Here is a 23273-nt window from a genome sequence, read left to right as displayed (position 1 = left end):
TCAAATGTCATTATATTCAAGGCTATAGACCATGTGCTGGGAAGGGGGATTAATGTAGGTTTAGACTAGTTATTGTGTCGTTGTAGGCTTGATGGGCTGAAGGGCCCCTTCTGTACTCTATGATTCTATGAATACAAGAAAATGAGAGATCCATTAAAATGTGATTAAAGGGATAAAGAAAATCATGGTAAAATGCTGAGCAACTAAAGCAAGCAGTAAAATAAATGTCCGAGCACTAAAATAGCCAGAGGTTAGTCAGAAGGTTTTTTACCACGGGGACTCCAGCAGTTCAAGGACAAAGCCCTACAGCACCTTTTCAAGAGTGGGCATTAACATTTCAGACTTCCAGCACTTGTCAGTTTAAGAACTAAAGAAACTAGGAGCAGGATTAAACCACACTGCCCAGGGAGTCTACTCCATCATTCTGTTCAATTATGGCTGATCTTTAACTTCAACTTGTTTTTCCCAGTCACTCCTCTTATATCCTGTGATTTCATAAATATATCTATCTCAGCTTTAAATATATTCAACAATGAAGCATTCACAACTCTCTACAACTGTTGTTTTTAAAACTGCGGGTCACGACAAGCAGGTGGGTTGCGGAGGCAATCGGTTGATGCGTTCCCGATCGTGGGATAAGTGCCCAACGGCTGCGACCGGTTTTTAAATTGAGAATGCCGGCCGCAATCGGCTTTTAAATTGAGAATGCTGGCCGCAATCGGCTTTTAAATTGAGAATGCCGGCCGCAATCGGGTTTTAAATTGAGAATGGTGGCCGCAATCGGGTTTTAAATTGAGAATGCTGGCCGCAATCGGGTTTTAAATTGAGAATGCCGGCCGCAATCGGGTTTTAAATTGAGAATGCCGGCTGCAATCGGCTTTTAAATTGAGAATGCCGGCTGCAATCTGCTTTTAAGTTGAGAATGCCGGCTGCAATCGGGTTTTAAATTGAGAATGCCGGCCGCAATCGGCTTTTAAATTGAGAATGGTGGCTTTTAAATAGAGCTATGCAGTCTTCCAGCCAGAAGCGGCGGCAGAGAGCAGGTCATATCCCTGCACATACATTGAATATCGTGCGCCCTTTATGTCCTTGCATTTGGCACAAAATCACAGAGGAGAGATTCCTTCATTTTCTAGCTGCAAGCAAGGCAACAGGCCTGTGACGAACTGAAGATGGATTGTTTTAAACAAAGAAAAAACTGAAATTGGGAATAATGCAGTGTAAAGATGATTTCCTGAGGTATGGCTTTGTTAATTGTGCCAGTGCAAATCAGGACGCAAAGCCTATGCATGTTATATGCAGGGAAGTACTGGCAAATGAAAGTTTAAAACCCATAAAACTTCAAAGGCATATGAAGACTAAGCATGGCGAGTTCAAGGACAAACCTCTTGATTTTTTTTCAAGGGGTGCAGGGAGAATTTACATTTTCACCGTAAGTCCTTAGCAAAAATGTAACATTGAATGACAAAGCAAGTGAGATCGTGAGGGCTAAAGCAAGTGAGATCGTGAGGGCCTTTCAGGCTCACCTGTCGCATTAACGGTAAGCGAAAATAGTGGGCCCTGAAGGTTGGCTGGCGTGGGTCGCAAAGGGCAGCCAGTTGGTAAAAGTGGGTCCTGGGAAAGAAAGTTTGAAAGACATTGCTGTAAGGTAACAAAATTCTGAAAATTCACAATTCTTTGAGTAAAGAAATTTCTCCTCATCTCTGTCATAAATGATCGGCTGCTTATCCTGAAACCATGCCCCCATGTTCCAAGTTCTCCAGGCAGGGAAACAATCTCAGCTATCGAGATTCTTTTTTGTGCCAGTGCAAATCAGGACACAATAGTATGCTATTGCCTCCTTACGGAGAAAGTTTTTGACCTGCAGATGTCGGAGTTCGTTCCCGTTCAGTCGTTCTGTCAGCTCCTCTAAGGTCACTAGTCTGTCCCACATGTAAAAGTCCCTAACTGTCTGTCGTCCGTCTCTCTTTCTCCCCCCCCACCCCCCCACCCCACTTCTTAAAGGCGGCATTAGCATGGCTGGTGTGAACCTGTGGTTGCCACAGATGGGGGACATGGTGGATACCTCGGTCAGAGCAAAGTGCTGCCCCATCTGGTCCCCCCACACACGCATACACCACACACACAAACTGCATAATCATATCTATCGTGTTGAAAAAGGCCTTGGGGATGTAGATCAGAACTCCAGATTTAACTTTCTTTGAATATGGAGACCAAAAATTCATAAGACAGCATCCGGAACCCTCGGTCACGGAGAGCAGTATCTATCCCCCTGACTAAATTGCCGTTGATCACTGTCAAACCCTTTTCCTTCCCTCCACCACCACTTGAATGGTGTCCTGCATCATGGTACCATCGTCAGCGTGTTCATTTACCCTGATGTCCTTGTTCTCATCCACACAGTTAGCAAGTACCTTGTATCTGTTGGTTAAAATCAAGGGCTTGTAGTCACATTCTCCTGTCTGTGGCTATTGACAAACGCCAAAGTTCTCCTTTATCTAGGGGGTGTGACAGCCTCCAGGAACAAAGTGACCAGGTGACTTCCCCTGCTACTGCCCCATAATGTCTGCAACGCTGACTCAGCTTAGTAATTCTGAGCTGAAGTAGCTCAAGCTGCGGACACCAGAGAAATGGTTGTCTGGAACTCCTATATGTTGCACTCATCAGGTTTCAAGATGTGTACGGCAACAGTAAAGCGTTCGATCACAAGCAAAGACCTAGTTATCACTTCATAGCACAGTGTTTCATACTAGATTGATATTTTTGATATAGATGCTAAGGCTGGAATTTTCCGGCCCCTCCCGCTGGCAGCCTCTTCTTGTCCCACCTCAGTGAATGGATGTTTGAATGCTACATTTTCGCTGCATTTTCTGGCCCCGCCTCTGTCACCGAAAAATTCTGCCCTAAGTTACAGAATGTTTTACATCACAATTAGACTAGTCATCCATAATAAATCTGCACATAACCATGCATACGCTAACGGTTACTTAAAGATAAACAATTTCATAATGGTGGATACTTGAAGTATCACAATTTAATAATGATATTTTGCTGTTAATTTCTATGTGAAATGAATTCCACCTGAACTATACTCACCCATCACAAAAGATCTTTTTTTTAATGCAGGCTAATGCAGAATGTAAATCCCACCCAATAAATATATAGAACCCAAGACCTGGCTATTAATTTTTAAGTGTAAAAAATATGAAATCTGTGGCAACTTTCACCCCATGAGATGATGGTTTGTGTCATGATGCTAAACTCGATGTCTGCACGTTCTCCCTGTTTCTGAGTGGGTTTCCTCCCGGGTGCTCCGGTTTTCTCCCACAAAGACTTGCTGCTAGGTCAATTGGACATTCTGAATTCTCCCTCTGTGTACCCGAACAGGTGCCAGAATGTGGCGACTAGGGGCTTTTCACAGTAACTTCATTGCAGTGTTAATGTAAACCTATTTGTGACAATAAAGCTTATTATTATTAATATTAAGTGTCACCTCATGTAGCTCAGAACCCCCATTCTGATTTGGCAGACTGCTGCATTTGCTCCAGAAGAAGAAATGAAAATCGCTTATTGTCACGAGTAGGCTTCAATGAAGTTACTGTGAAAAGCCCCTAGTCTCCACATTCCGGCGCCTGTTCGGGGAGGCTGGTATGGGAATTGAACCGTGCTGCTGGCCTGCCGTGGTCTGCTTTAAAAGCCAGCTATTTAGCCCTGTGCTAAACCAGCCCCCTGACAGTGGCTGAGAAGGTGCTCAATTCTTGTCTTTGTCTTTTCTGGGCCTTCAGTCACCTGAGTTTTTCATCTCTTCCAATGCCCATGCAGTCCGCCCCCATAGGTCACTGACATCTATCTGTGTCAGCCTGTGGCTCAGTTGGTAACCTTCTTGCCTTTGAGTCGGAAGGTTCTAGTTTCAAGTCCCAGTCCAGGGCATGAACACAATAACATCAAGGCTGATGCCAATGTTGATCTTGCACCACGAATGTACTGGTATAATGCAAGATTCCCATTCTTGCAACCTGGGTTCAATTCTTGGGTGGCACACTGAAATATAAAATAATCATTGAACCTGTTTACAAATTATGTTTGTATCAAGCGTATAACAGAAGTTTTGTGTCATACTTCTCCATCAGCATCCATATCTATCTATAATCTTTATATTCACACATAGGCTTACATTGACACTGCTATGAGGTTACTGTGAAAAGCCCCTAGTCGCTACATTCCAGTGCCTGTTCGGTTACACAGAGGGAGAATTCAGAATGTCCAAATTACCTAACAGCACATCTTTCGGTACTTGTGGGAGGAAACCAGAGCACCCAGAGAAAACCCACGCAGACACAGGGAGAACGTGTAGACTCCGCACAGAAAGTGGCCCAAGCTGAGAATCGAACCTGGGACCCTGGTGCTATGAAGTGATAGTGCTAACCACTATGCTACTGTGCTGCCCATATTATGACGTTTGCTCTATAATTTTATAGATGTTGTGGGTGAGAGAATTTTCCACCTAGTATATTTTCTGGATTCCCTTTTTCAATTATTTATGTCTTCCAGGTTTCCTCTTTGTACAATGCATTGACCCTAATCAACTATGCAAGTGGCTGACAATGCTGTTAGGCCCTGCTAATGTCATTCTAGAAATGCCCATTAGATGGCGTGCTTAAGCATACCGGAGCAGACTATTCCGTGCCTAAGGACATGTAAATGCCTTACTTTACTGCATTGCTTTTATCTGCCCCCAAAGATGTGCACAAGTTGGGTCCAAACCTAATACTTAACCTAAAATATCAAAGAACTGGCTTTTAGCAATTTTGTCTACATGAATCACACCCTAATTTCCTCAATTTTAGTCATTTTATCAGTCCCTCCCCCATTTCTGCCGATGGTAATATCCCTGCCTCCCAGGTCGCAGAATCTTATGTGATGTTCCTGCAGTCGCATTTTCTGAGAGACTCTTCAAGTAATAACCAGGATTTCAGGGAGCAGTAATTTTTCTGTTCTTTTTACTGACATTTTTAAGCATTTTAAAATTTAGTGCTTGGAGATCTGCACTGTTTCAATTGGATTTTTATGCAGAGGTCACATCAAACATTGAAAAGTTTGCATTTGCACACTTCTGTAAACACGCTGTGGCTAATAATATGCATGAGCGATGGCTAAATTAGTTGAAACTTCAGTTTTCGTAGTCAAAGAAGAAATTTAAGATGTGAATTCAGTACTTTCCTTTGGCACAGATTGTCTCTGCTAGTTTACTCCCATGTTACGTTTGGTTGCATTCGAATGAGCAGTAAATTGGCATTCGTGATATGGGTTTCACTACAAAAGTTACTCTTGTTTGTGAAGCAATATGTTTGGATTTTTTTCCCCCAATGTTTAAGTGCTTTATAAATGCAAGTTGTTGTTCTAATATGTTGACCTCCAACAGCTAGACCAATAGCTAATTTTATCTGTGATTCAAATCAGTTCATTATATGGAGCATAAAAGTAAAACACAGAATGCTGGAACTCTGAAATAAAAATGAAAAATGATGGAAATGCTCAGAAAGTCTGGCCCCTAGTCGCCACATTCCGGCGCCTGTTCGGGAAGGTTGGTATGGGAATTGAACTGTGCTGCTGGCCTGCTTGGTCTGCTTTAAAAGCCAGTGGTTTAGCCCAGTATGCTAAACCATGAACCTACGCCATGAAATTTTTTTTCCTGCAATAACCTTTCAAACAATCCTCCAAACACCTTATCAAATGCCTTCTGGAAATTTAAGTTTGTTGCATCCACTGGTTCCCCATTATCCACAACGTGACTTCCTCAAAGAATTCCAACAAATTGATTAAACTTGATTTCCCTTTTACAGAGTCATTTGACTGTGCCTGATTGCCTTGAAATTTTCCAAGTGACCTGCTACAGGGGGTTTAGCACACGGCTAAATCGCTGGACTTGAAAGCAGATCAAGCAGGCCAGCAGCACGGTTCGATTCCTGTAACAGCCTCCCCGAACAGGCGACTAGGGGCTTTTCACAGTAACTTCATTTGAAACCTACTCGTGACAATAAGCGATTTTCATTTCATTTCATATAATATCTTAAATAATGGCGCCTAACATTTTCCCTATCACAGATGTTAGGCTAACTGGCCTGTGGTTGCCTGCTTTATGTTGAATAAATGAGTTACATTTTCTGTCTTCCAATCTGATGGAACCTTCCCCGAATCTAGGAAATTTTAGAAAATTGAAATCAATGTATCAACTATCTTATTTCAAGACTTATGGGTGAAATCCATCTGAACCCATAGAACTCACTGTCCTTCTTCTTTAACAGGACGACTTTGAGTTTCCTGATATTTCACTTAAAACTTAGTGCAGAAGGAGGCCATTTGGCCCATCAAATCGGCACCGGCCCTTGGAAAGAGCACCCCACTTAAGCCCACACTTCTAAACTATCCCAGGAACCCCACATAACCTGTTTTGGACCCGAGGGCAATTTAGCATGGCCAATCCACCTAACCTGCACATCTTTGGACTGTGGGAGGAAACCGGAGCACCCGGGGGAAACCCATACAGACTTGGGGAGAACGTGCAGACTCCGCACAGACTGACCCAAACCGGGAATCAAACCTGGGACCCTGGAGCTGTGAAGCAACTGTGCTAACCAGTTTACCAGCCCTCAGACCCAACAATTTGCTCAATAACACATACTTCCCTGGTGATTGGAATTTTCCTAAGTTCCTCCCTTCCATTCCCTGATTTACAGCTATTTCTGAGATGTTACTTGGGTCCTCACTAGTGCAGATTTTTAGAATTAGAATTAGAACAGTACAGCACAGAACAGGCCCTTCGGCCCTCAATGTTGTGCCAAGCAATGATCACCCTACTCAAACCCACGTATCCACCCTATACCCGTAACCCAACAACCCCCTCTTAACCTTACTTTTTAGGACACTGCGGTCAATTTAGCATGGCCAATCCACCTAACCCGCACATCTTTGGACTGTGGGAGGAAACCGGAGCACCCGGAGGAAACCCACGCACACATGGGGAGGACGTGCAGACTCCGCACAGACAGTGACCCAGCCGGGAATCGAACCTGGGACCCTGGAGCTGTGAAGCATTTATGCTAACCACCATGCTGCCCCTGCTACCATGCTGCCCCAGATCAATGCAAAATATCTGTTTAATTTGTTTTCCATAGCCCTGCTTTCTGTTTTATCAATTCCCCAGATGCATTTTCTATAGGATAGCATTCCTTTTGTTAACTATCTTATATCGAGATCTATAGAAACTCTTACTACCAGTTTTTATATTGCTATCTAGCTTTCTCTCATATTGTAGTTTTTCTGTCTTTTTCAGTGTTTTGTCATTCTTTGGTACTCTTTATAATCTTTCCAAACTTCTGACCTGCCACTCGTCTTTACTCAAATAAATTATTTTTCTTTAAGTTTAACACTATCTTTGGAATTTTTCTTTCTCTTTGGAATGTCTTTCCTGTGTATTTCGAAAAAGCCCTTTAAGTGTCTGTCAGTGAACCTCTATTGATCTAATCCTTGGACACGTTTGCCAGTTCACTCTAGGTAGCTCTGTTTCATGTCCACATAATTACCCTTATTTAAGTTTAGTGCTAGTCTTGGACGCACTCTTCTCTCCCTCAAACTGAATATAAAATTCACCAGGAGATTATCAAGTAATCCTATTTTGTTGTATAATGCCAGATCTAGAATGGTCTGCCCTCTGGTTGGCTCCAGGATGTGCTGTTCTAAGACACTATCCTGAAAACATTCTATGAGTTTGTCTACGCTACCGTTACCCATCTGATTTTCCCAATCTATATGTAGATTATCGCTGTGCCTTTCTGACAAACTCTCATTATCTTCTGCCCTACCCGATAGTTACAAATTAGGGGCTTGTACCCCACTCCCACGAGTAACCTCTTGCCTTTATAATTTCTCACCTCAACCCAAACTGTTTCTACATCCTGGTTTCCTGACCTTAGGCTATCCCACTGTAATGTGCTAATACCATCATTAATTAATAGAGCCAACCCATCACCTTTTCTTAACTTCCTGTCCTTCCTAATGTCACATACTCCTGAATATTCAAGTCTCAGTCTCTGACATCCTCTACCATGTCTCTGTAATGATTATCACATCGTACTTATTCATTTCTATTTGCATCTGTTCTGTTTTGAATGCTTGCTCGTTTAGATACAGAGCCTTTAGTTTTGTCCATTTATTATTTTTGTAGAATATAGCCACACCTGCTGATGTACTCTTAAATTTGCATTCCATGTCCCTGCCTGCCATAGTCTTTATCATTTTGAAATGAAAATGAAATGAAAATCACTTATTGTCACGAGTAGGCTTCAAATGAAGTTACTGTGAAAAGCCCCTGGTCGCCACATTCCGGCGCCTGTTCGGGGGGGCTGTTACAGGAATCGAACCATGCTGCTGGCCTGCTTGGTCTGCTTTCAAAGCCAGCGATTTAGCTCTGTGCTAAACAGCCCCTCATATTAGTATTTCCATATTAGTATTTCCTCTCTTGCCTTGTCTCTCCCCTTGGTGTACCACATCTTCCCCAATTTGATCCCTTGCCCCCACTATTGTTTAAAACTCCCTCTACTCCCTCTACAGTTATGCAGCTTGCTAGAACACCTGTCCCAACACGGTTCAGGTGTAGACCATCCCAACAATACAGATGTCACTTTCCCCAGTACTGATGTCAGTACCCCACGAACCAGAACCCACTTCTCCTGCACCAGTCTTTGAGCGATACAATAATTTCTCTAATTTTATTTGCCCGGTGACAATTTGCACGTGGCTCAGGTAATAAACCCCAAAATTATTACCTTTGAGATTCTGCTTAATTTGGTGCCTAGGTCCTCGTACTGACTGTGCAGAACCTCCTTCCTCGTCCTGCCTATGGCGCTGGTACCCAAGTGGACCATGACCACTGGATCCTCCCCTCCCACTGCAAGTTTCTCCCTGGCCTGGAGCAGATGTCCTGAACCCTGGCATTGGCAGGCAACACATCCATCTGGACTCTTGTTACAGAGAGCAGTGTCAATTCCCCTCGCTATACTGTCCCCTACTTCCACTACATTCTTGTATGCGTCCCCCACTTGAATGGCGTCCTGTACCATGGTGCGATGGTCAGTAAGTTCATCCACCCTGTAGCCCCACTCATCATCCAAACTGAGAGAACCTCAAACCTGTTGGACAATTGCAGAGGTTGATAGCTCTGCCCTCTTGGTCCCTTTACCTGTCTCACTCGTAGACACTCTCCTCTCCCTGACCACTGACCAAATTTGAAGACCGTAACTATAGAGGTGTGACTGCTTCCTGGTACAAAGCATTCAGGTAACTTTCTCCCTCTTTGCAGAGTTGGCAGCTCGGTCACTCTGAGCTGAAGTTACTCAAGCCACAAACACTTGCAGACATGTTTGTCCTGGATCACAATGTTATCCAGGAACTCCTACATGGTGCAGCCTTGACATGCAACCTGCCCTGCCATCTTAATGTGTTTTAAACAATTGCTTAATGAAATTATTTACATATGTTTTGATTTTTATATATTTTTATTAACTTTACCGCCAAGAACCAGCCAAAAGGATGAGAAGAAGATAGAAAAAGTAAAGGGAAACAAACACCTGCCCTTTTACTGAACTCCCGCAATGACCAAACTCCAAGCTTGCATTCAGCTTTCTTACCGCACTCTCCATGCTCCCACTGAATTGCTTCATGTCTTTTCGGCATGCCGGACAGCAGCTCTGACTCAAACCAAATTATAGCTTTCAGACGTGTATCAAGGAGATACGGCGCAGCAGCAAACAGCCAGTTGGTTGCTACACTATTTAAAAATGTCAGCCCTGTTCATTATATAAAATAATGTGCGGCAAAAGATAAGCCACCTCCAAAAGAAACTGTTCTTCCCAGGTGCCAATGGCAATGATCAAGATAGAAACCATTAATATCTGGAGATTCCTGTCAAAATTGGGATGGTTGATAATCCTAGCCCTGGAAGAAATAAGTGTTTGGGTGTTGTGAAGCAGTATGAGCAGTGGACATGTTTTGAAAGCCTGTCTGCGGACTGCTGCATTGTTCTATGATTGAGGACCATAAAAAGGGAACTATTTTTAGTGGGTTGGGACAAGAAGCTTGAATTTTGCCTCGGCTTTAATTTTCTTTCACTTTCAGGACTAGGCTGGAGCAGAATGAGTGCCGAAGCAGCAGATCGTGAGGCAGTGACCTCTAGCCGACCCTGCACACCACCTCAGACAATTTGGTTTGAGTTCTTGTTGGATGAAGGAATGCTCGAAAAGCATTTGCAGAAATCTTATCCTGGTATGTTCAGGCCTCCTGCCTCAAAGATTTTGCCAGACAATTTACAGCAACTGTTCAAGTAATTGCTGTCATTTTCATGTGTTAGTCATAAAGTGCTGTTACTGCAGTCATGCTGCCAATAATATGACTGTCATTGTGTCTTTCTTTTAATAAATTAAACAGGAAACAACATCTGAGCTGCTCAGCAGTAATATATTACAAGAAAGAAAACTCGCAAAACAGACTCCCATCTTTTAATTAAATCTTTTGGTAGCTTTTAGGGAAAACAAATTGCAACGGTTAGTGACTTAACAGAAAACACAATCTATGATCGCGGTAAACATTGTCTAAAATTTTAAAATATTTTTTTCTCCATTGCTGACTTTGGATATCAGAATTTCCCCTCATTTATTCTTTGGTTTGAATTGTAAACTGAAATCATTGCCCACTATAGGTGTCCGCAAGCTCTCAAAACTATGTTTAGGGTGTATAGTTTGTTGCTTCTTGAGCGAGTCGTGCAATGCCCATGTTGTGAGTCATCAAATTCTGAATCTTTAATAAAACTCAGTTCAGAAGACACGTAAATATTTATGATTCTCCCACTCTAGACCTCATCACGGAATGTAATATATTTGTGTAAAGATACCATTTGGCCATTAAGATGCCATTAAGTTTTAGAAACTGGAGAATGGTAGCCTTGTTGCTGTGTTTACTGATCTAAGCTGGGTCTCCATTTGGATTCGAACAATTGGTTTCTATATCCCCCCCGACTACAGAGGAAAAGATAACTCAGCCAGAATTTCTGCACCTGAATTCTATCCAATGCTTGCTGATGGATTGTGCCTGCATTTAGATTTTTGAGCGAGGGCTGGATTAGATTTGGACGGTTATACCATCTGTGATTGGTACATTGACATTGTCCAGGGTCAAACATGCAGTATGGCCTTTGGGCAAGGCGATGCAGGGCTACTAGTTTCTGCAGACCCAGCAATAGTCTGAGCAATACTAAGAGGACAGGAAAAGGGCAGAGATTCTATGTACAGCTCGTGCAGATAGTTGATACAATGCAGAATGCCTCTACAAGCTTCTCTCTTGTGCTTCATTTAATATACAGTGTTGACGCCGAGAATTGCCTCAATTTGGCAGCTGCGCTGATGGCACCAGAGGTTTCAAGGCACACCTAAAAATGTGTCTTACTGTTGCCTTAAGTGGTGTCTTAATAGCAAGATGAAGGTTAGTGTAAAGGGGAGTGGCTGACATTAAACCAATCTGTGCCTAAGACAAGCAATGGAGTTTCCCCCTCAATGGCTTGTATGGGCCTCAAGAGATTGAGAGAGGTATGGCAGCCAGGAACAAAATGCATATTTTTCTGTTTTGTGACTTGGAACTTAGCTTGAACCATAAATGGAGCATACCCTGAAGTCCTCAAACTCCCTATACTCTATTTTAAGTAGCAATTCTATGTTACAAGTCTAACATAGCAACAATAGCTTGCACCTTTAGCCCCTTTAATGTAGAAAACATCCCAAGGAGGCAATATAGGTTAAGGTGGCAGGTAAACAGGACCCAGTACAGGACAGCTGGAGAATTTTGGATGTGCATTTATAGGGCATGGGTGATTGACCTAGAAAACAATAAAATAGTCGAGTCTGGAGTTGACAAAGATCAGGATGAAGGAGAATTTCAGCTACTGATGCTTGCGTTTGGAGGAGCAAAAGAGTGATAAGGTTATGGAGGTGGTTAGCTAGTCTTCATAAGTGGGATGATATGGGGTCAAAGTTGAATGAGATGCTGAGAATAAACACTGTCTGCCAGAACCAGAGTCAGTGTCTGGGTGGAGGTGGAATTGGTTGCAATGTACAAAATTTTAGGCAAAGGCCAAAAACAAGAACCAGTCGTCTTTATATTTAGCTGGGTGAAATTGCAGCTTATCCAAGACAGGATGTCAGACAGCAGTCTAAAAACGTGGCAAAGAGGAAAGATTGTGAGAGATGATGTCAGATAAAGCTGGGTGCCATTGGCCTACCAGTGAAAGTTGATCTAATATTTTTGCATGGCGTGAAGGAGCAGCATGTAGATGAGGAAGGAAGAGGGACAGGGATAGATCCTTGGGATCACCGAAATTAATGGAGGATAAATTGTTGTTTGAGATGCTCTGCCTATGATTGTGTTTGTAAGAGTGAAAGCGGTCTCCCGAGAGGTTTTGCAGGTGGATGGTGTCGTGACCTTGTCAAAAGGCTGTAGAAAGGTTGAGGAAGTCAAATAGAGAAAATGCACCGTAATAAAGGACGATGTTATTTATGATTTCTATAAGGAATGTTGCAATACTGGGTGGAAACCTAATTGAAAAAGTTCATTGGGAATGATGGGCATTGATTTGAGAGGTTACAGCTTGGCCAAGGAGCTCAAAGGGACAGAAGATTGGAAATGAGGTGGTAATTTACAAGGACAGCAAGACCAAGGATGTGTTTTTTTTTGTCAGAGGTTAACAAATTTGGTTCATCAATAGTGCTACCTTTTTATGTCATGTTTCAATTCTATTTCTTGTTTGTATACAGAGCTCAGAAGGTTTAATCTCAGCAGTTGAATTTAGCACAGTGCTATTCATGTTCCATGATGCTTTCATGAAGAAAGAAATGAAAAGGAGTTGTTCTTTCATGAAAGCATTTTGCAGCATGCCTTGACTAATTATCACTCTTTATCAATATCCCACTGTTCCACACAGCGACGTGACCATCCTCTGGTGGCTGTTTCTACACTTGAACTTTAAGTTTGACATGAAATAAATCTCACATTCTGTTCATTTTTTAAAAAAGATCACCGTATGTTGGAATAATCACTGTGGTTGGAATTCTCACATTCAAGTTACGAAATGTAATTTTGAGCAGGAATATCCGTACGAATCGTGCTGGCTGTTCTGGCGCGATTTCCATTCCACTTTTTAAAAATACAATTTTAGAGTATTCAATTATCTTTTCCAATTAAGGGGCAATTTAGCATGGCCAATCCACCTACCCTGCACATCTTTTGGGTTGTGGGGTTGAGACCCACGCAGGCACGGAGATAATGTGCAAACTCCACACAGACAATGACCCAGAGTCAGGATTGAACCTGGGACATCGGCGCCGTGAGGCAGCAGTGCTAACCACTGCCATTCCATTGCACACTTCATCATTTTTTTTGGAGCCGGGGTGAATTGCACCAAAATGTGATGTGTGGGACCTGAAGACGCTGGCAAGGTTGAAGGGTACTATGATCTCAGAATAACTCTACAACTCCTTATCTTGACTGAAGTAGCTTTTGCATTTAGTACTGTCGATGCTTGTCCCCTCATGATGGTGGTTTATTTTGTTCGGATTAAAGTTGGTTCAGTTGCTAAAGTTGGCTGCAATGAGCTTCAAGCTTTGCACATCTGGTGTTTTTTGCTAAATGCATTCAGGTTCATTGTGATTTAACGTGATATTTTTAAGGACCTTGCTGACTAAAGTACATTGTTTGGAGGTGAAATTCAACTTGGACGGGGACACAAGCAGCTCTGGTGAGCAGACGTTTGTTATACAGTCCAGCTGATCTTTCCATCAAATTCACCGTATGAAGAAATTCAGACATGATGTAAAACAGGCAGCCAATCTGATGAACCTGTTCTGTGCTTCCATGGAGCCATAGAATCATTACAGTGCAGAAGGAGGCCATTGAGCCCATCGAGTCTGCACCAACAGTCTGAAAGAGCACCTGACCTAGGCCCATCCCCTGCCCTATCCCCGTAGCCCCATCTAACCTGCACACCGTTGGGCTGTGGGAGGAAACCGGAGCACCTAGAAGACGCCTATGCTGTCAGGGGGAGGCAGGACAGTACGGTAGCACAGTGGTCAGCACTGTTGCTTCACAGCTCCATCGTCCCAGGTTCGATTCCCAGCTTGGGTAACTGTCTGTGTGGAGTGTGCACATTCTCCCCGTGTCTGCATGGGTTTCCTCTGGGTGCTCCGGTTTCCTCCCACAAATTCCCAAAGACGTGCTGTTAGGTAATTTGGACATTCTGAATTCTCCCTCTGTGCACCCGAACAGGCGGTGGAATGTGGCTACTAGGGACTTTTTCACAGTAATTTAATTGCAGTGTTAATGTAAGCCTACTTGTGACAATAAAGATTATTATTATTCCAGTATTAAAGTACAAACTCCACACAGTCACCCACGCCCGCAATTGAACCCGGGTCCCTGGCCATTGTGCCATCATCAAAGTTGAATTTTACGTTTGTGAATATTTTGATCCTTTTTGAGTTAGAAGGAACAAGATAATGATGGATATTCTTCCCTCTGAACTTCCAGTACTCCTGACCAAATCAGTGCTTAGATTGGAGCAGTTTTGGACGCAGCCTTACTTTCTACCCTTGGAGTTTCAGGTCACAGTTTGGTTCCTAGATCTCATAAAATTGTAGGTCTTTTGACTTGTAAAGCAGGAAAGCTCTCTGCTATCTGCATTTTTGTCAGTATTTTTAGTGTGGAAAGTGATGATTACTGTGCCCTATTTTAATTTTTACCCCTCTCTGCTGATGTATAGAGAGTGACTTAACCTTAGACCTGTTCTTTTGCTGACAACCACTTGGCAATGACTCGCGTTTTTCTTTCCCTCCTTGGGGTCTGGAAGATATTGTGTATATAATGTGTGTTGAGGCACAAACACCAGGAACTGAAGCACTAACACAGCCATCAAACTGATCATGCTGTGTGCGGCTTTTAATAACAGTCTTTGTGCCGTGGCAATACTGGATGGAGGTTCTTTTCCCTTGCCAGGAAACCAGGGTCATCTCATGAAAAGTTTGGTTGTTCTGTGTGGGTAAAAGAAAAGTGACTTTGAGTATTTTTCCAGGATAATGGTAGATAAAAATAATTTGATTTGAAAATGTGGCAGTAGTTATAATTAATAAGATTGTGGACACTTAACAAACCCCTATGAAATTTCCTCCAGTGCTTTCAGATCAAATTGCGAGGTTTTAATTGGAAGCTCTAAACATGTAAGTCATCTGTTGGCAGTATCCTCTTTAAATGTAAGCAAATCTCCAAAAAGATTTCATCATACGTCAAATCATTAATCTTTAACCTTCTGATTTAAAAAAAATTATATCAGTCATATATCTCTAAGCTTTACCCGGCAATATTATTTTTGCTGAAAACAGATCCATCGCCAATTCAACTGATTAACCAATTTTTGGAGCAGGCCTCCAAACCCTCGGTAAATGAGCAGAACCAAGTGCAGCCACCGACTGACAACAAAAGGAACCGCACACTAAAACTCCTTGCTCTCAAAGTAGCTGCACACTTGAAGTGGGATTTAGAGTTGTTGGAGAAAAGGTAATTTTGAAAAAGTCTGTTCATTGTGGGGACTACTGTTTGAATATTCAAATAACGCTTTGAACTAAAACTACCATAAAGCATTGTTCACCTTTTTTAGAAGTCAAATGTTGTTACCCATCAATTTTGTTACTGTACAATTATCTTTCACCAGTTTGACTGTGCCAGTGCTGAATATGCTTCTGAACGAGCTGCTGTGTGTCAGCAAGGTTCCTCCAGGTGTGAAGCATGTTGATCTTGATCTGTGCAGCCTGCCTCCAACAACAACCATGGCTGTACTGGTGTACAATAGATGGTAAGATCAGATGTCCTGTGATAATTAATACCTGATGATAGACATAGAACAGCACAGAACAGGCCCTTCGGCCCTCGATGTTGTGCCGAGCCATGATCACCCTACTCAAACCCACGTATCCACCCTATACCCGTAACCCAACCAACCCCCCCCCCCCCCCCCCCCCCCCCCCCAACCTTACATTTTTAGGACACTACGGGCAATTTAGCATGGCCAATCCACCTAACCTGCACATCTTTGGACTGTGGGAGGAAACCGGAGCACCCGGAGGAAACCCACGCACACACGGGGAGGACGTGCAGACTCCACACAGACAGTGACCCAGCCGGGAATCGAACCTGGGTCCCTGGAGCTGTGAAGCATTTATGCTAGCTACCATGCTGCCTTATATAACGTATTTCTGTTCTGAAATGGTAGACCAGCACTTGTGATCACAGTGCCATGCTATGATGCATATCACAATCTTAAATTAATGTGAAAAGAGGCAGTTGGCCATAAATTGTCAGTTTTCTGTTGCAAGATGTTACTTGCGCATTTTGTAGAGACGGAATTCATAATGCCCTAGCCAAGGAGGGCAAAAAAGTGTAACCCTTTTGTGGAAAGTAACAGATAAAACTATTTGCCAGCTGGTCTGAACTGTTGTAACAAAATATGATTAAAAATTTACAAGTTCTAGTTCTTTATGGGTGGCACACTGATTAGCACAGCTGCCTCACAGTGCCAAGGACCCGGGTTCAAATCCAGCCTTGGGTGACTGTGGAGTACATTCTCCCCATGTCTGCGTGGGCTTTCTCCAGTTTCCTTCCACAGTCCAAAGCTGTGCAGGGTAGGTGGATTGGCCATGCTGAATTGCCCCTTTGTGTTCAAAAGATTCGGTGGGTTATGGGGATAGGGCTTGGGCCTGGGTAGAGTGCTCTTTTGGAGGGCCAGTACAAGCTTGATGGACTGAATGGCCTCCTGTGCTGTGGCGATTCTATGTTTTGTTTTCTTTGGTTTGCTACACAGATGATTGTGTTTTATATGTACTATAAACATGTGTAATTACCTGACTCTCATTCTGAAAGACCCTTTTTTTCCTTTGAACAGGGCGGTTAGAACTACTGTCCAGAGCAGCTTTCCAGTGAAACAGTTAAAGCCTGGTCCTCCACAGTTAAACATGTGAGTTCAATGCTATGAACAGGTTTAGAGCAGGTTTCCCCACAATTTCTCTTGCTGAGGTAAAATTCTATAGAGTATTTTAAAGCAGCTGATAGACCGTGTAGAGTCAACAATTACAAAAGACATTGTGGCTTAGCCCATACTGGCCCCATATTTTGGAGCAGTTATAAATCCAGGAACCAAGGAAGAGAAATAGTCCATTCAGTCCCCTTAAAACCTGCTGATCTGTACCTTAAATCCGCGTATCCAACTTTATTCCATAACTCCTTGATAACTTTACCTTATGAAAAGCTGTTGATCTTAATTGGGGAAATTCCAATTGACCCAGGATCCACAAAATGGATAGACCAGCACTTGTTCAGGTAACCACAGTCTTTTGTGTGAAAAATTGTTTCCTGATTTTATTCCTGAATGGTTTGGGACTAATTTTACGATTGTATCCCTTGTTCCTCCCTTTTTACATGCTGCCCCTTCTTGAGCTAGAGGCTAAAATTCTATTAGCTATTTTTTAGTAATTTAAAAATAAAATAACATTTCGAGTACCCAATAATTTTTTTTTCAATTAAGGGGCAATTTAACGTGGCCAATCCACCTAACCTGCACATCTTTGGGTTGTGGGGGTGAAACATGGAGAACATGCAAACTCCGCACAGACTGTGTCCCGGGACTGGGATCGAACCCGGGTCCTCGGCGCCTTGAATTATTAAATATTTTGAATGAATATTTTAAAATTTATGTACAAAAATACAAAAACATAAAATGAAAATAAGAACAGCTCCCCTACAGCTGACAGTGACCAGCCAATTGACCCCTCAGCATGTATTTAACTTTCTCCAAAATTCCAGAAGTCCCCCAGCACTGGCTGCAGAATCTGACCTCCACTCCAGCAGAACCCACTTCTACTCATCAATAATTCAGCTGGTGAGAGTCCCATAGGGGTTTGTGGTGTGATACAATATTGGAATAAGAACCCCGAGAGCTTAGTCCCTAAAGTATCACCTGCCATCCTCTTCAATCCTTCCTTCAATATCTGAACAGCTTGCTCTGCCAAGCTGTTTGAAGCTGGATGAAATGGCACAGTATGCACATGTATATTCCATTCCTTTGCATAAATTCTTGGAACAACTCGCTTGTAAATGTTGCATCATAATCAGAAACAAGAGAATCCGGTAACCCCTGAGTTGCAGAAGATGGCACCACCAGCACCATTACATCCTTGGGCGTGACGTGATCGCCCTTAGTTGAGAATTCATGTGAATTTTGCAGGTCCTTTCATGGATCAGATGTTTTTAGTCATCGTGGATGCACATTCTAAGTGGTTAGAAGTATACATAATGAGCAACATTGTGCAAAGACATGGCGTATCTTCTATCTGTTACTGGAAGCTGTAATGTTGCTCATTTGTATACTTCTAACCACTTAGAATGTGCATCCACGATGACTAAAAACATCTGATTCATGAAAGGACCTGCAAAATTCACATGAATTCTCAACTAAGGGCGATCACGTCACGCCCAAGGAAGTAATGGTGCTGGTGGTGCCATCTTCTGGTTAGTTTGACATGCAGAACAGGATTTCACTTTTTGTTCTCCAAATCCTGGTCCATATTAAGCCACCAATCATATGACCTGGCAAGACTCTTAGGCACTTGGATGAGCCTCATGAATTTCATCCATTACTTGCGAACAGCCAGGGGTAGGAACAACTGCATTCGACCCCCACATTATGCAACTATCCTGCACACTTAACTCGTCTTTGCGCCTCACATAAGGCTACAAACCACCATTTTCTATGATAAATGGCTATCTTTGCATCAGTAATCTTTTAACTTGTGACGGAATAGGATCTCTGTTTAATTTGTTTAGCACTCACTGGTGATTGGGCAATAATAAGAAAATCATCCCAGGAGGACACAATACCTGGGTCGGCAAATCCAGTAAGGGAGACGACTTCATGTGTGTCTGCATTAGCATTGTCCTTCCCTGCCCTGTAAGCAATGCTATGTTGATACGCTGACAATGTAAGCACCCAGCGCTGTATTCCTGCTGAGGCCATGGGAGGAACACATTTTGACTCACTGAAAACAGCTTGTGGGCAGTACACATGGTGAATGAACGATCATAGATGTACGGATGGAATCTTTTTACTGAAAAATGATGGCAATACCTTCTTTATCCTTTTGTGAATACCCCATTTCAGCCGTTGTCTGGTTTCTAGATGCAAAACTAGTGGGTTTTCGGACCCGTCCTTCATTACATGAGAAAATACCACCCAGAGGGCGAGGCATCACACGACAGAATATGCTCCCTGTCAGGGTCAAAATGGAGCAGCAGATTTTTCAATTGCTGCAGTGCTTTCACATCTTAGAAAGCCTTCTTCGGTGCAGACTCCCACTTCCATTAGGTACAGTAGAGAGAGCCAACACTGTAGACAGGTCTGGCAAAAACTTTCCAAAATAGTTTATCAAACTTACAAATGACCTGAGCTCGACCACATTACTGGGTTCTGGAGTTTCCTTAATCACTTGAATTTGCCCTTCCACAGGACATCAGCCTTCTGTAATGATTCTGTGGCCTAGATACTCCACGCTCAGTGTCTGAAAAATGCGCAGGCTCCGCTTCAGACGCAGTCACGCCTCTGAAAATCTTTAAAAACTCTATTTGGGTTGCTGAGGTGCTTCTCCCCCAGTCTTATCCAAAGTTAAAATGCAACATGAAGAATGTCATCGTCCTTTGGAAGATTGCTGGACTGGAGGATACGTCATAAACCAAACTATTATACTTGAACAATCCTTTATGCCGGTTGATGTTCAGGTACTGCTTTGACTCTTCCTCTAGCGTTTTAAAAATGCCTTGCGTCCTGCAAAGTTGAAAACAGATCTTCCACCTTTGGCAACGGATAAACTGTTCTATACTCGATAACAATAATAACCTTGTATATGTTTAAGATTATCCCTCCAGTGTCTCCATTTTAATCTAAAAAGTAATGGGAACATAGGAACAGGAGTAGGCCATTCAGCCCCTCGAGCCTCTCCCAGCATTTAATGATTCATGGCTGATCTGTAGCCTACCTTCATATACCTGTCTTTGGCCCATATCCCTTAATATCTTTGCTCAACAAAAATCTATCTCAGATTTAAAATTAAAATCTGAGGGCAGCACGGTGGCGCAGTGGATAAGCCCTGCTGCCTCACGGTGCCGAGGTCCAGGGTTTGATCCCGGCTCTGGGTCGCTGTCCGTGTGGAGTTTGCACATTCTCCCCGTGTTTGCGTGGGTTTCTCCCCCACAACACAAAGATGTGCAGGGTAGGTGGATTGGCCACACTAAATTGCCCGTTAATTGGAAAAAACGAATTGGGTACTCTAAATTTTAAATAAGTAAAATAAAATAAAAAACTGTTCGAACTTCAACTGCTGTTTGTGGGAGAGAGTTCCAAACATCTACCACCCATTGCATGAAGAAGTGTTTCCTAACATCTCTCCTGACGGACTAGCCCTAATTTTTAGACTCTGCCCCTAGTTTTAAAATCACCAACCAGTGGAAATAGTTTATCTACCCTGGCTTTCCCTGTTAATATCTTGAATGCTTTGATCGGATCACCCCTTAACCTTCTAGATTCTAGTGAAAACCAACATAATTTGTGTAATCTCTCCTTGTAACTTAACCAATGGAGTCCAGGTATCATTTTAATAACCCTACATTGCACTCCTTCCAAGGTCAAAATATCTTTTCCAAGGTGTTGTGCCCAGAATTGCTCACAGTACTCCATGTGGGGTCTAACCAAGGTTTATTCAATAGTTGCAGCATAACCTCTGTGTCTTTGTACGCCAATTCTCTAGATATATGGGCTAGCATTCCATTGGCCTTTTTTATTATTTTCTGCACTTGTTTGTGGCATTTTAAGGATCTATGCACCTGGAGCCCCCCAAATCTCTTCGGCCATCCACTGTATTTAACCTCTTTCCTTTTAGAAAGTACTCCACTCTATCTTTTTTTAGTCCAAAATGGATAACCTCATACTTGTGTACATTGAATTCCAACTGCCACAATTTTGTCCATTCACCTAGTCTGTCAATATTTCCTTGCAATTTTATACTATCAGCCAAACTGTCTACAATGCCACCTAACTATGTATCATCAGCAAATTTGGATATATGACTTTCTACGCCATCATAGAATAGAACAGTACAGCACAGAACAGGCCCTTCAGCCCTCGATGTTGTGCCGAGCAATGATCACCCTACTCAAACCCACGTATCCACCCTATACCCGTAATCCAACAACCCCCCCCCCAACCTTACTTTTTTAGGACACTACGGGCAATTTAGCATGGCCAATCCACCTAACCCGCACATCTTTGGACTGTGGGAGGAAACCGGAGCACCCGGAGGAAACCCACGCACACACGGGGAGGACGTGCAGACTCCGCACAGACAGTGACCCAGCCGGGAACCGAACCTGGGACCCTGGAGCTGTGAAGCATTTATGTTAACCACCATGCTACCGTGCTGTCCATCTAAGTCATTAGAGTATAATGTGAATAATTGAGGCCCCAACACAGATTTCTGTCATACACCACTAGTCACCTCCTGCCAATTAAAATACTTACCCATTATCATCATTCTCTGTTGCTTGTTACTCAACCAATTATGTAGCCTAATCAATAATTTACCCTCAAACTCTGTGGACTTCCATCTTAGTTAACAGGTTCTTATGTGGGACTTTATCAAATGCCTTCTGAAAGTCCATATAAATAACATCCATAGATATTCCTCTGTTCATTACCTAAGTTACCTTGTCAAAAATTTTAAAAAGATTAGTGAGGCATGACCTTCCCTTCACAAATTCATGCTGGCTCTCCCTGATCGACCTAAGATTTTCAAGGCGTACGTTAGCCCATCCCTAATTATAGACTCCAGCAATTTCCTCACCGCAGATGTTGGGCCTAGTCTAACCAGTTGTTCCTCTTAGCTCTTAACCCTATCATTGGAAATTAGGCTTGTAGCTTTATTCTCCACTGCCCCCTGCATTTGAATGTCTCTCGTCTCTTGGCAACCAGAGCTAGTTACAGTATTCAAGAGTGTGGTCAACCAGAGCACTATACAGTTTGATAATTATTTCCTCTGATTCATACTCTACTGTTTTGGCTATGCAACTCCGCATACCTTTAGCTTTGCTGATTGCCGCTCTGAGTTGCTTGGACATATTTAACATTGGGCCACCAAAGGCTCCCAGGTGTCTCAACTTCATTCATAGCTATTTTGCCCGTTTATAGAATGTCATGTCGCTGACTTTTCTTTTCCTTTTGTAGCCTTTGCCTGCGTAAAGTTTTATTTCTCATTGTACCAACAATTTGCATATTGCTAGACTTGTTGCATAATGCTAGACCTATTTCTCAGAGGGAAGTGAGAGACTGCTGTGTGCTCTGTTACACAGAGACATGATTCACTCATGCCTCACCGGACCGTTCCATACAACCTGAGGGCTTCTCAATACACTGGATGGACTGCAAGGCATCCTCGAGCAAGGCGAAGGGTGGAGGGGTTTGCCTCCTTGTCAGCTACCCCTGGTGCTCAGACGTTGCAACCCTGGCAAACTATTGCTCCTCGAACCTGGAATTCCTGATTGTGAAGTGCCGCCCATACTACTTTCCACGGGAGTTCACTTCTGCCATCATCACAGCGGTCATTTCCACACCAGGTGGAAATGAAGGTGCTTGATGAATTGTACACTGCTATAAACAACCGTGAAATTGAATCCTCCAGAGACCTTGTTCATCGTAGCCGGGGACTTCAACCAGGCCAACCTCGAGTGTACTGCCAAAATTCCACCAACACATCTCACTGCTACACAAACACCAATCTCACCACAAGACGCTGCTCCTTCTCCTGGCATATAAGCAGAAATGTAAGCAGGCGAATCCTGTAAAAAATGTTGTGCAGAGGGCGGTATATGGCACAGTGGTTAGCACTAGCACTAGGACAGTGGTCAGCGGCGCTGAGGACCCGGGTACGATTCCCAGTCCTGGGCACTGTCCGTGTGGAGTTTGTACATTCTCCCCATGTCTGCATGGGTTTCACCCCCACAGCCCAGATATGTGCAGGTTAGATGGATTGGCCATGCTAAATTGCCCCTTAATTGGAAAAAAAAATAATTGAGTACTCTAAAATTAA

At 43.0% G+C, this 23273-nt stretch overlaps 1 protein-coding gene across 1 annotated transcript in view; it reads left to right on the top strand.

The window, feature by feature from the left end:
• Window positions 1-23273, top strand: part of ints8 (integrator complex subunit 8) — a 122935-nt gene that overhangs the window by 13239 nt on the left and 86423 nt on the right. Inside the window, 4 exon segments of the mRNA XM_038808995.1 lie at window positions 10174-10320; window positions 15474-15648; window positions 15803-15943; window positions 17030-17101. Coding sequence (XP_038664923.1) covers window positions 10191-10320; window positions 15474-15648; window positions 15803-15943; window positions 17030-17101 — 518 coding nt within the window. The 5' untranslated portion in view covers window positions 10174-10190.

The sequence above is a fragment of the Scyliorhinus canicula genome, chromosome 10 (genome assembly GCF_902713615.1).
Source record: "Scyliorhinus canicula chromosome 10, sScyCan1.1, whole genome shotgun sequence".
In the NCBI taxonomy this organism is placed as follows: domain Eukaryota; kingdom Metazoa; phylum Chordata; class Chondrichthyes; order Carcharhiniformes; family Scyliorhinidae; genus Scyliorhinus; species Scyliorhinus canicula.
This window is presented reverse-complemented; position numbering and strand designations above follow the sequence as displayed.